A 12,292-nucleotide genomic window follows, 5' to 3' on the forward strand; every position below is an offset into this window, starting at 1 on the left:
TTGTTCTCAGGGGTTGAGTCAAGCTGAACAGCAAACAATGCCACTTACACTTTGCCAAATCCACCCCCAACTTTAAAAAAAAATTAACGTTTCAGTATTCAGAGCTGTGAATTCTGCAATTTGCCAAAAGGCCTATTGTTAATATGGACAATAGTTTTTGGCCCAGTACTCAAGGTCTAGAGGTACTTCCCAAAACAAAGATAAATGAAGAAATAAAAGCAATAGAAAGAACTGTTTCCAGTAAAAAAAAAAATGATGGGTTTGTATAGGGGACCTCTCAGCTACTGAGGAGGCTAAACATTGACATTTTGGTCATTTCCATTCACACTGAATGGAATGATTACAATGATAGAAGTGAGCTTGTGCTTTGGGAATCCAGAGACATAAGAAAAAAGTATGGCAGATACTTTAGATCGTCACCTCCGGCGGGTCATCGTGGTTGAGTTGTTCAGCTATGCTAGAAAAATAAAGTTAGTGTAAGCCCTTTCCCGAAGGAACTCCCCCTGACCAACCCTTCATCCTGGATACAGGATGTCCCAAATCCTTGGTACTAGCACGTGAATATTCTTTCTGGTAATCCTTCCTAGTAATAATGGTAGTCTGATATTTCTAAAATACACATCTGATCATGTCACCCCCTTCTGCAAACCGCAACCCACCAGCGCCGCCCTGTGGTTCCTGCTTTCAGAATAAAACTCTTAACTCTCAGCAAGGCAGGCAAGGCCCTTCATCATCCAGCTACCCTCCCAGCCAGTCTTACCACCTGTGCCCTCACACATGCCAGCCTTTCTTTTTCTTTTGAATTTTTTTATTGCGGTAAGATATACACAACATAAAATACTTGGCATGCTCTTAGGTACACACCCAGAAGAACTGAAAGCAGGGACTCCAACAGATACTTGGGCGCCAGTATTCACAGCAGTCTTCTTCACGCTGCCGAAAACTAGAAACAACCCAAATTTCCAACAACAGAGAATGGACATAAAAAAAGTATGACTTTAACCATTTTTAAGTGCACAATTCAGTGGCATTAAATACTTTCATAGTGTTGTGCAACCATCACCACTATGTATTTCCAAAACATTTTCGTCATCACAAAGAGAAACTCTGAACCCATGAAGCAATAACTACCCGTTCCATTCCCTTCTCTCCCCAGCCCCTGGCAACCTCTAATATGCTTCCTATCTCTATGAATTTGCCTGTTCTAGGTATTTCATATAATTGGAACTATACAATGCTTGTCCTTTTGTGTCTGGCTTATTTCACTTAACATAACGTTTTCAAGATTTGTCTGTGCTGTAGCATGTATTAGAACTTCTTTTTTGTGGGTGAATAATATTCCAAAGTGTGTATATACCACATTTTCAGTTCCAGCTATGAAGTCCTTCCTGACCACCCCAGTTTCTCATGATCCTTCCTCTGTGCTCCCTGGCACTTGTCACATCGAGTCAATTACCACCTAGGACTGCAAGCTTTTGTTCACTTTTCTCCATCACACTTTTTGATAGTATGATGACAGAAACAGCTCACCATTCCACTGTGTCACGAATTGCCCTCCGTCTGGGGAACTGGGAGGGGGTAAAGTTACAACCCTCATCAGTCCTGTGTGTTACCTACAGAAACTGAGGGCTGGTCTGGGAGGGAGTCTGAAGTGCAGCCTTACACTGAGGTCGAGGCCAGACCCAGAATAGGACAAAGCTGCTTGCTCTGGGCCTTTGAGATCTTCGCAGAACCGCAGGAATTCACACAGGTCTAGACTACCCAGGGAGGGTATGAATAAAACCCCTATTTACAAAGCACCAGTGTGCTAAAGAAAACAAGAGTCCCGATGCCACTGCTGTGTGGCTCTGAACCTCAGTTTCTTTATCCATAAAAGGGTGCATGAGAGAATTAGGGAAAATAAAGTATGTAATAGCACTTTTTAAGCTGCAAGAATCTGAAACTTTAATCGTTGTTATTATGTGCTCCACCTTGGTGAGCTCTTTGAGGGTGTGGATCCGTGGCTCCAAGTTTCCCCAAGTTCTCAAGAGAAAGTAAAAGTAAAGTGGCGGGGACCAATCCTGTGAAGCTCGCCCCTTCCGCTAGACGGAGTTGAGTCAGTTTGCTTGCGCACCTGCTGAAACCTGGGGACCAATGCCGCACCTTCTCTGGGGCGCAAGCCATCGCAGGAGGGCAGATCGGGACCCTGGGTCTGCTGTTGGGAAGTGACGGCCCCCTTTCCTCTTCTTCCTTGCCGCTCCCCCGACCCCCGCCAGCTCCCACTTTCTTTGTAAGGGAAGGACTCCGCAGGCCTCTCCCGCTCCCGGGCTCAGCCCTACCTGTCCCGCAGGTGACCGCTGCGCAGCCCCAGGGCCGTGCACTCCGCCGCCTTCACCGACACCCCCTTGCAGGACTTGACGGGGTAGATCCAGAGCTCTGTCACGGTGCCCACCTGCTGCAGCCGCCGGCGCCGCCTGGGCCGCGCGCGGCGCCAGGCCACGGCCCCCAGCGCCACCGCGGCCAGTCCCAGCGCGGCGACCCCGAGGCAGCGGGGCCGGGGCTGCGGCGCGGAGAGGCCCAGGCGGGCCAGCGCGGAAGAGCCGGCGGCGCCCATGACCCAGCGATCGCGGGCGCGCCGGGGACTCCAGCGGGGCCCACCCGAGACGCCAAGCAAGCCAGGCAGGAGCGCGGCCGCCGCCGAGGGCTGCTGGCGGAGGTGGCGCCCTTAACCGGGAGCCCAAGGGGAGGGCGGTTCCTGAGTCTCTTTCCGGCCGGAGTACCGTGTCCTGCTCCTGACGTTGGCCCTCGGGCCGCTGCGGGCGGGAGGTGGTGCCTCGGCTGCTACGCGGTCTACTGCCCACCGCCGCCTCCACTTCCGCCGCCTGCTGGCCACTCGGCGACGTGCCCTCCCCCAGGATCGCTACAAGTGACCAGTTTACTTATTTACGTATTTGTGGCATTGACTTAAAAAAATGCACAAGGTGAAAGTTGCAAGTTAAGTTTTATTTGGAGCAAAATGAGGACCGCAGCCTGGGAGACAGAGGTTCAGATAACTCTGGAAACTGCTCAGAGGAGGCGAGCTGGCAGCCAAGGATACATAGAGAGTTTGGCAACAAAGGGCAGGTAGTGTGGAACGTCATAAGATTATTGTTAATTAAAGAAAACCAGTTATCTCAAGTTAAGGAATTTACCCCTTTTCTATGTATGGGCAGATGCAGGAGACCGGGCTCACTGAAATCATTCCTTCGATATACACTTCAGCTATCTGGGCCAGGATCCTGTATTTTTACATCCTGAGTTTCCTAGGGCTCACGGCAGGGAGTGACTGCAGTCTGATGGCTGCTAGATGGCAGGGATCCTCTTCAGCCCTGAGTTTCCTCAGGGCTCACAGGTTCACGTTGGAGAGTTGCAATTGTTGATGACTGTGACATCCTTTGTTTATTGATATGGCAGGAAATATGCCATTTATAAATATTCCATACCTTTTATAAATATTCCATTTATCAGTGGGTTGTTTATTTAACCTAAAATAAACAAAAAAAATTCGCAGGGCAAAACATAATTTTGAAATTAGAAATCAGGCAGCGGGCAGATCCCTCTCCTGGAGATAGGAGCGGGCGGGCACCACGTGGCCTTCCCAGTGTCCAGCTGCCTTCGAAAACCCTAAAGATTCCACACAGAAAAAAAAAAACAAAACTGTTATAATTAATAAATGAATTCAGTTAAGTTGCAGGTCACGAACTCAATATACAAAAATCAGTTGCATATCTATACACTAACAATGAACTATTAGAGAAATTAAGAAAACAAGCCTATTTATAACTTACCAAAAAGAGTAAAATACCTAGGAGTTAATTTAACCAAAGAGGTGAAAGATTTGTACTTTGAAAACTAAAACACGTTGAAGAAGACACAAATAAATGGAAAGATGGTCTGTGCTCATGGATCGGAAATATGGACTGGAAGAATTAATATTGTTAAAATAACCACACTACCTAAAGCCATCTGCAGATTCAATGGAATCCCTAACAAAATTCCAATGGCATTTTTCACAGAAATAGAAAAAACAATCCTAAAATTTGCATGGAGCCACAATAGACCCCGAAGAACCAAAGCAATCTTGAGAAAGAAGAACAAAGCTGGACACATCACACTTCCTGATTTCAAACTATATTACAAAGCTATAGTAATTAATATATACAGAGCTGGCATAAAAACAGACACATAGATCAATGGAATTGCTCAACTGAGAGCCCAGAAATAAACTCACACATATCTGGTCAATTAATTTCAACAAAGGAGCCAAGCATAAACAATGTGGAATGGATAGGATAGTCTTTTCAATAAATTGTGTTAGGAAAAGTATGAAACTGAAACTTCCCTTCCCACCCTATCTTACACCATACACAAAAATCAATTCAAAATAGATTAAAGACTTGAGTAAAACCTGAAACCATAAAACTCCTAGAAGAAAACATGGGCAGTAAGCTCCTTGACAATGATTTTTAGATTTAACACCAAAAGCAAGGGCAACAAAAGCAAAATTACATAAGTGGGATTACATCAAACTAAAAAGCTTCTGTGCAGCAAAGAAAACCATTAACTAAATGAAAAGGCAACCTATATAATGAGGGAAAATATTTTCAAATCATATATCTGATGAGGGGTTAATATTCAAAATATATAAAGAACACATACAACTCAACAGCAAAAAGAAAAAAGCCAATTTTTAAAATGGGCAGAGGAACTAAATAGACATTTCTTCAAAGAAGACATACATGCAGATGGCCAACAGGTACATGGAAAGGGGCTCAACATCACTAATCATCAGGGAAATGCAAATCAAACCACAATGAGATATCACTTACACCTGTTAAAGTGGCTATGATTGTAAAAGCAAGAGATAAGTTTTGGGGAGAAAGTGAAGGAAAGGGAACCCTTGTGCACTGTCGGTGAGAACATAAATTGGTGCAGCCACTTTGAGAAAAAATATGGAGGTTCCTAAAAATTTTTTTAAATAGGACTACCAAATGATCCAGCAATTCCGCTCTGGGTATACATCTGAAAGAAACAAAATCACTATCGTGAAAAGACATCTACACTCCCAGGTTCACTGCAGCATTATTTACTATCACTAAGACATGTAAACAACCTAAGTATCCATAGACTGATGAATGGAGAAAGAAGTTGTGGTGTATATATATATACAATGGGATATTATTCAAGCATAACAAAAAAAGGAAATCCTGCCATTTGTGACAATATGGATGGACTTCGAGTGCATTATACTAAGTGAAATATGTCAGACAGAGAAAGACAAATACAGTATGATTTCACTTATAATTGGAATCTAAAAAACCAAGCTCATAGATACAGAGAACAGATTGGTGGTTGCCAGACATAGGGGTGGGATGTGCAAAATGGGTGAAGGTGGTCAATAAGTACAAACTTCCAGTTATAAGAAAAATAAGTCCTGGGGATGTAATGTATAGCATGATGATCATACATATCAATACTGTATTGTATATTTAAAAATTGCTAAGATATTAGATCTTAAAAGTTCTCATCACAAGAAAAAATACTGTAACTATATGAGGTGATGGATGTTCACTAAACTTATTCTGATTTCATTTATACACACATATCATTTCATTTATATATACAAATATCATTTCATTTATATGTACACATATCAAATCACTACGTTGTGCACCTTAAACTAATACAATGTTATATGTCAATTAGAAAAAGAAAACTATTTTAACAGAGGTCATTACAGTAGGGCTCAACTGTGAATACAGCAAAGACATCTGGGGATCTATAGCCAAGGAGCACAGGGAGGGAGTGAGTGGCTGAAAAATTACTAAGCGGAGACATCAAAGGTAGGGATTCTCTCAAAAACTGGGCTTAGCAGGATTCTTGTTAAAACTGAGCTAGGCAGGTCTGACAAGGCTATAGCCAAGGTGGAGGCCCAGTCGAGAAGAGGGCTCAGAGGAGCTTGAGTAAGGTTTGGCCAAGGAGAGAGTTGCTCTCAGGCTCAGCTCAGCACACGGGCCAGGATGGTACAAGACTTCATCAAAATCATCCATGCAGATAGAGGGTGTCTTACATCACAGAAGGGTCAGTTTCCAAAGGACAGTAAATCCTCTTTCCCCAGATGGCAACACACCTCAGGGCCTTTCAGTGCTGAGCAAAGATCTGTCCTTGGACATCGTTCCCCACCATAAATATTTAGGCCTAAACAGAGTATATCTGTCCTACCTTTTCTCCTCCCGCCCCAGGTATGCCCTCCCTCCCCACTCCTGTGAAATCCAGGAACTGAGTTCAGAGTACAGAGGTCAGTGCTGCTTCAGCCTTTAGGGCTCTTCAGTGATCTGGCCTCTTCCAGGAATGAGCTGGAGGAAGAAGGGGCTTGCATGAATCTAGTTTCCCCAGAAGAAAGGTTGACTGGTGGTGATGTGCACCATGGTGGGGGCGGGCAGAGGGAAAGCAGTGGCGGGGCGGCGGGTTGCGGGGAACAGAGTGAACAGCAACACAGCACAGAACAGCCAGGACTTGAGCTCCACGTGCTCCACAGAAAGGGCAGCTCAGGGGCACTAAATTTTGTTTACTTCTGTTTACTCCCCTCCCTAATTTCTCTTCGGAAATTTAACAGGATAAAAGTTGCTTCTCTACTTTAACAGTTGACTTTAAAGTGAGCATGATTTTTCAATTTCATCATTTCCAAACTTCACCCAGGGATATAGCTAAGTGAACACTTTTACCTCACAGGGTACTGGGAGTGGAAGTGAATTTCAGGCCCAGAACCCAGCAAAGGAGAGTGGAGAAGGAAGGAACAGCTGCTCTTCACAGGGCACCAGGCAGTCCCCGGGCAGTCACTGGCCATCACGCCTCAGACGGGCTATCTGTGTAGCTTATGATGGCCCTACCCCACCAATGACAGGAGCCGGACTGCATCTCTGCTAGTCTATCAGAAAGGGTAAAGAACAACGAATGACAGTGACTGAAGCTTTAATACAAAATGAGAAAAGCCCTGGAAGCAGACTCAGAAATACCAAAGAAAAAGTACAATTGAGAATCACATTTATTAATATGAAAGAAACCACAAAATTGTAAGTGAGTTCATTCATTCTCATATTACATCAGTGAGAATTCTTGCGCTAGTCATACCAAAATAGTTCAAAAATCACTGGCATCTGAAAGAATAGGTTCGTGATTCCATCCTCCTACTCTCAAAATTCCATTCTCTTTCAAATCCCATTCTCTTCTTTATCGTACTTGGAATTCGTACTTGGTGTATCTGTCAGTTACAATTACTTTTACCTGGCTTAATAGAGGCATAATCAAACATAGAAGCAAAGTCTACAGAATAATTTCCATTCTCAAATAAAACCCGATTCCATAATGGTGGGGTCAAAACCACACAAGCAGAAAGTCAACAGGACTCAATAGCGATGTAAAAACCAACCAATAAGAATCTGTGTGTTAACATGTCACTAACAGGAATTTGTATGTTAACATGTAAAGGCATATCAGGAAACCTGTTGTTTCCCATGTCTCCTAAAACACAGAACGATAGGTAATAAAATATAAACACTCAAAAACATTGTGTAGCTTTTTAGCTGATTCTTTAAACTTTTTTTTTACATTCTTTTTTTATATTATTTTCCATTATGGTTCATCACAGGATATTGAATACAATTCCTTATGCTATACGTTAAGACCTTGCTTATCCATTCTGAATGTAACAGTTTATATCTACCAACCCCAGACTCCCAGTCCATCCCTCTCTGCTCCCCCTTGGCAACCATAAGTCTGTTCTCTATGTCTATGAGTCTGTTTCTGTTTTATAGATACGTTCATTTGTGCCATACTTTAGATTCCACATATAAGTGATATCATATGTTATTTATCTCTTTCTGACTTATTTCACTTCGTATGATGATCTCTAGTTGCATCCATGTTGCTGTAAATGGCATTATTTTGTCCTTTAGACTTTCTTTATTCATCAATATTAATGTCAGGGATTGGAGAAGTGCAGTAGCTACCATAACATTAATTTTATGGGCAATTTTATTTATTTTAAAAGTCTTCATTATCTAAAATCTACATATGTTATTATTCCCAAATCACCTCTCATACTTTCCTTGCATTAACTCAGAGCATCCGTTAACTCCAAAAAGAGATTCATTTCTACGATGAAGATGGTCACAGGCTGGGCAATAAGAATTTGCCCAGGTGGTGTTGCTGTGGTCATTAAAATCCTGATCAGTGCCTCCGGGATGCTGAAACCTGAAAAAATTGTAAGAATCTCTACTTATCTGGCTGTTTCTCTTACCAGTCATAAGTAATTCAAACATGCACAAACCAGTCACTTATGAGGTTAAAATGCGCAAAATATAAACTATGTCCCGTACCAAATTACCTCGGCAAAGGCCAGAGCCAGGGATCTCTCTCTCATATGACAGGTTGGGGTGCAGATAGGAAGAACCCTTTGGAAAGCAATTGGTCAAGATGCTAAAAAATATGCCTACACCCCACGAGGCAATAATTCCACCTTTAGAAACCTAACTTATAGAAAAACAATTTTAAAATGAATATTATTGATAACAAAATTGGATATAGTTCGAGTGTCAAATACTGTAAAATGGTGTTTAAACCGTGTCACGTAATGTTACGAAGCCATCAAAAATGACATTTTAGGACTTCCCTGGTGGCGCAGTGGTTGAGAATCTGCCTGACAATGCTGGGGACACGGGTTCGAGCCCTGATCCGGGAAGATCACACATGCTGCGGAGCAACTAAGCCCGTGCACCATAACTACTTAGCCTGCGCTCTAGAGCCCGCAAGCCAAAACTACCGAGCTCACGTGCTGCAACTACTGAAGCCCGCGCGCCTAGACACCGTGCTCTGCAACAAGGGAAGCCACCGCAGTGAGAAGCCCGCGCACCACGAAGAAGAGTAGCCCCCTCTCGCCGCAACTAAAGAAAGCCCGCTCGCAGCAATGAAGACCCAACGCAGCCAAATAAATAAATAAATTTATTTTTTAAAAGATGACATTTTAATAGGTTGGAGGACTATGAAAGTGCTTATGATACCTAGTTTGTAATTCATAGACACATATTCATAAGCTCATAGTTCAGAGATATACCTATATATGTGTGTGTACATATATCATATGATATGTGGGCAGGGAATGTTGCCTGCCCTTCCAGTAAACAAAAAATGTTGCCCACCATTCTGGTCCTACGAGGATCAAGCCATCAGCAACTGCAGAAGCCCAAGGAAAGTGTGCACTGAGGAGAATTCAGGATGGAGAAAAACAGAAAGAATTCCGTGTTTTGAATACTGACCCTAGATCATTAAGGTGATCTTGCACCTTCCCATAGGCAGAAAAGCACTAAAATCATTAACTTGAGATGTCTACTCTTTGTGATTAGCAGTCATCTTTTGAAGTTCGACTACATATTTTTTTCCCCCCCGCAAAAAACTCATATATATCCTGGCTTCTCCCTTATCTCTTCAGAGCAGTTCCTCAGAGCTAGCTCAGAAGCTGTCTCCCAGGCTATATCCTCAGTAAAATCCCCCAATAAGACTTAACTCACAACGTTTAGGTTGTGTATTTTTCTTCAGTCGACAGATACATATTTGTATATATATATATAAATTATATATAATATACCTCTGCATTATATATGATATATAATCATACAGATCATGATATAATATAGATCATGGCTACCTTAAACAGACAAAAAACAAACCAAAATAAAATTTACAAATGGTAACAATGGGTGACTTTTTCTTCTCCATTTCTGGTGTCTTCTAAATTTGCTGTGATGAACATGAATTGCATTTATAATGGAACAGATAAACTTTTGTATAATTATATTTTACATGGATTTAAAAAAACAACTCAAGTAACCCCCGTGCAAGTATTAACAGCTATTTTTCTTAATGGCTTTAATCAACCTGTTGGATAAAGGAGACCCTCCAGAATCAGAAACTACAGTAGGCTCACAATCAAAGTAGGGGAGCAACGCTGTTATTTTTAAAGCCCAACAGAAATGCCCATCAGAGAGGAAACCTCTCGGTGCCCTGGGGGGCGGGCAGCAGGGATGACCATGTTCCCCTGACGGGACTCTGAAGGGCTGGCCCTCAGGGCACTCATGGAGTAGAAGAATGTTCAGAGCAGAGAAGCAGGAGAGAGCCATCAGGAAGCACTCAGGGTTTGGCAGGGGAGCGGTGATAAAAAAAGCTGAAAAGTGATTCAAAAAACGCTGAAAAGGAGCTTAGGACCAAAGGGCAAACAGCACCCACGTCGTGCTGAGCATCTGGGCACGCCACACTGCCTCTCCACGCCCGTGACCTCCACCCCATTTAAATCACATGCTGTCACCCCTGCCTGGCCTTTCCCCTCCCCTCTCACCTGCCTCCTGTCCATACCACACATGGCTCTCAGGATGATCTTCCAAACGCACCGTTTTGATCATGATTTGGACTTACACAGTTTCCACAGTGACCTTTACCGGCAAACTAACTTTCAGGACCCTATAATAGGCTTCAAGCCTCCTCTTGGTCAGCTGACCTATCTGAGCCTTTGTTTCTTGCCCTGGAAAATGCTGATTATCACTTCTATCTCACAGAGACCCTAGAAGGACTACAGAAGATAACACATTATCTTAGGCTTTCTAACACAAGGACTGTGGGAGCTAAGACGATTGGAAACGGCTGAATGTGAGTGAAACACGGGTGTTCCTCACCTCCGTCCACTGCAGCACAACAGGATCTGATTCTGAGGAGGTCTGAGACTGAGCAATACGGAGGACCCCTCACTGTTAAGGTACTTCAGAGGCCATTGGGTCCTTCAAATGCAGACAACATGTGAAAGATATTGGCTCAGGTACCCGTCCACGTCCTGTGAATGGAGGCCTGGCCAACAGGGACACAGGATCAGTTCCACTCAAGCTAGATGACTCAGGCTTGGGTCCATTTTCCCCAGATGATTTTAGAAATGGTAGGCACTTGGGACTTTCACAATTTTTTTCTCTAGCATTTACTGTATTTCATCAAATCCAAGATACATCAACCCTAAGATATATTATTCTGTGCACACCAAGGTTTTTCTAGAAGACACCCTGAAATGGTATAAGAAGCTTTCTGATTTCAGAGGTTTTAAAATGTGGGGAAAATAGGCATCCTCGGACTGATGAAATATGTAATATGTAACATGTATGTATGATGTAATATGAAAGATGTAATATGGTTATGTACATGCCTGACCATAGCCAGGAGACGTTTCTTTCTTTTTTGCCCAGCCTGTCTCATCTTTCTATTCACTATGGCACCTGAGACTGGGCCCTACATGGAGTACTTGTTGCAAAGGTGACAATAAAGATCGTAGCTAATGTTTATGGACCACTTTCCATGCAATGCTACAACTTCATATGAGTTAACCCTCAAAATAACTTGTAGTGGTTGTTTTGGTGAGTACTATTTTTACTCCCACTGTGCAGGTAAGAGTACTGAGGCTTAGAGGGATAGAGGGATTAAATAACTCAACAGAGTTAGGAAAGGGAACTGCTAGGATTATAAACCCAAGTCTGCCTAAGGATCGATCTAGACTGTCTAAACCACTGTGCCACGTGGTCCTGAAGGATGGTCAGGCAAGAAGGTGTGAAAGCCAGGTCAGAATTAAAGAGAAGAATGATCAAGAGTTTTGGAGATGAAGGGACTTTAGGATCGGGGTTATGAATTTTATGAGAAGAGTTACTTATAGTCTTCAATTTGAAGTCTTCTGACTGACTTTCCCATTCCTATAATTTGGAGGGTAGGCATTATGCTCCAGGAGTCTGAATTTTATTTGGCCCAATGAACTCAACGTGAGAACACTATTTTCTTCCTTAAGATTCAGAATCCAGGCACCTTGTTGCACCGATTTTTTTCGCACTGTGAACCATATTTTAAAAATACATTTGATATGGGCTTCCCTGGTGGCGCAGTGGTTGAGAGTCCGCCTGCCGATGCAGGGGACACGGGTTCGTGCCCCGGTCCGGGAAGATCCCACGTGCCGTGGAGCGGCTGGGCCCGTGAGTCATGGCCGCTGAGCCTGCGCGTCCAGAGCCTGTGCTCCGCAACGGGAGAGGCCACAACAGTGAGAGGCCCGCGTACCGCAAAAATAAAAAAAATACATTTGATAACAAGCATTTGATTTAACATATTTCCCCCAAGTTGACTTTGAATAGTCTATACATTTCCCCTTCACTTTTCTATCACAGACACAAAAAATAAATACAGAACTCTCCAGAGCCGT

The 12,292-nt window shown here is 43.2% G+C and overlaps 1 protein-coding gene across 1 annotated transcript in view; it reads right to left on the reverse strand.

Moving 5' to 3' along the window:
• MTARC1 (mitochondrial amidoxime reducing component 1) overlaps positions 1-2,593 on the reverse strand; it is a 21,649-nt gene extending 19,056 nt beyond the window's left edge. Inside the window, exon 1 of the mRNA XM_007464320.1 lies at positions 2,319-2,593. Within this exon, the coding sequence (XP_007464382.1) occupies positions 2,319-2,593 (275 nt within the window). The remainder of the gene's footprint in view (positions 1-2,318) is intronic.
• Between the last annotated feature and the right edge of the window lie 9,699 nt (positions 2,594-12,292).

Source organism: Lipotes vexillifer, unplaced genomic scaffold (genome assembly GCF_000442215.2).
Source record: "Lipotes vexillifer unplaced genomic scaffold, Lipotes_vexillifer_v1.1 scaffold33, whole genome shotgun sequence".
Lineage (NCBI taxonomy): Eukaryota > Metazoa > Chordata > Mammalia > Artiodactyla > Lipotidae > Lipotes > Lipotes vexillifer.